At 56.2% G+C, this 1,739-nt stretch overlaps 1 protein-coding gene across 1 annotated transcript; it reads right to left on the bottom strand.

The window, feature by feature from the left end:
• Positions 1–904: 904 nt before the first annotated feature.
• On the bottom strand, positions 905–1,366 carry CCDC182 (coiled-coil domain containing 182). The gene has a single exon (XM_065898006.1). The coding sequence runs from the start codon at positions 1,364–1,366 to the stop codon at positions 905–907; it is 462 nt and encodes a 153-aa protein (XP_065754078.1).
• Between the last annotated feature and the right edge of the window lie 373 nt (positions 1,367–1,739).

Genomic DNA, 1,739 nt, shown 5'->3' with positions numbered 1-1,739 from the left:
CACTTACTCCTAATGGTGCCTGTGGGAGTAGTTGGGATGGTGTGGGTACATCACCTGATGAGTGGTCGGCCACCCTAACAAGTCCAGCTCGGACACGAAAATCAGCTTCGCGGCTTTAGAGCCCCACCTTCTAGGTGTTACCTCATCAGTGCGCTAAGCTCATCTGACTCCACCCCTCGGAGCCTAATTCCCTCTGTGGATCTCACTGGCCCGGCTGCAGACCAAACAGAGAGGAAGTAGAGGTGGGCAAAGGCGGCAAAGGGAGATATGACGGTCTAACCACGAAAGCAGGCAGAAAAACCAGCTAGGCGAGGATGAGAACCACAGAAGTAAAGTAGTCTGAGGTCACTTAGTGCTCGGGTGGACGATAGACCCCTCTCAGCAGACCGTGCACGAAGTAATGAGCCATGAGAGCCTGGAGTCATGAAAAGAAGGTAAATCTGAGGGTTCGTGCCCCGGTCCGGGAAGGTCCCACATGCCGCGGAGCGGCTGGGCCCGCGAGCCATGGCCGCTGAGCCTGCGTGTCCGGAGCCTGTGCTCCGCAACGGGAGAGGTCACAACAGTGAGAGGCCCGCGTACTGCAAAAAAAACCCAAAAACATGTTATACATTTCAGCAGTCGTACCATTACAAACAGGAAAATGGTTAAGGGTGAAAGTCACAGGTGTCATTCAAAGACTTAGTGTTGGAGCGCTTCCTTCTTGGGTGATGCTGGGTGAACGGAGCTTCACCCAAAGAACGTACTGGGTCTTCTCGCCTCTCAGCAAGGTGTTATTTAGGTAGAAGGAAAGCAGTGGAAATGGGGAAGGGGAGCAAATCTATCAAAACTCAGGGTTTGTCCTTCTATCGAAAAGAATCTTCTACTCGGCTGCTCGGTGAGGAATGTGACTTCTACTGGAGGGGCCTCAGTAGGCCTGGATCTTCCCGGGGATGCCCAGTGCCGCGCAGCTCCAGCCCAGCAGCAGGCACTCCAGCCGCCTGCAGTGCTCCCGGACCTGCTTCTCGCGGGGCAGCAGGAAGGTGAGGACCTTGTTCCGCACGATGCCCCGGTCCTCCTCTTCCCTCAGCCGCTGCCTCACGTGGGCCGCCTGCCCCTCCTGCTGCGCCAGGGCCCCGTTCATCTTGCAGAAGGCGTCTTCCAGGCAATGGATGGCCCTCAGTGCCTCCTTCTTGAAGTCCTCCAGCTCCCGTTGCACCCCGGCCACCTTCTGCTGCAGGATCTCCAGGTCAGCTGGCGGCAGGACGCGGGAGGGCCACGACTGGGGGAGCGAGACGTCTCCAGACTGGAGACCACTCTCCACCATCTTCTTCCCCTGTAAGGTGTTCACCTTCATGAGAATGGACCCGGCCTGATAGAGGGGTTCCATAGTGTCGCCTCCGTTTGGACAAAGAGAGGAGCTAGGGACCAGCCAGGTGAGTGAATTTTTGGGGGGCCAGAGACACAATCCTTTGGAGTGGAGAAACCCTACATATTGTGACATCAGGGCCGCTCCAGCCAATCAGGAGGAAAGCCACAATCCACTCATTTGCATATGGTAGCCTCCTTGCTTGGTTATCCTGAGCTTCGTCTGCTCATCTACTCAAGAGCTATTTAGTTGTGCACCCTGAGATGTGGATTCCCATCAATTCATTGCCCTTCCAGACCCAGAGTTCAATCATTCCTTGTCCTGAGGGACGCACCAAAGTAAACTGGCCAGAGCAAGGCCAGGCCGGGTGGTCTCCCACACAGCAAGGGGCCTG

This window comes from Phocoena phocoena, chromosome 19 (genome assembly GCF_963924675.1).
Source record: "Phocoena phocoena chromosome 19, mPhoPho1.1, whole genome shotgun sequence".
Classification (NCBI taxonomy): domain Eukaryota; kingdom Metazoa; phylum Chordata; class Mammalia; order Artiodactyla; family Phocoenidae; genus Phocoena; species Phocoena phocoena.
The sequence above is the reverse complement of the archived record's forward strand: the minus strand, read 5'-3'. Positions and strand labels throughout refer to the sequence as shown.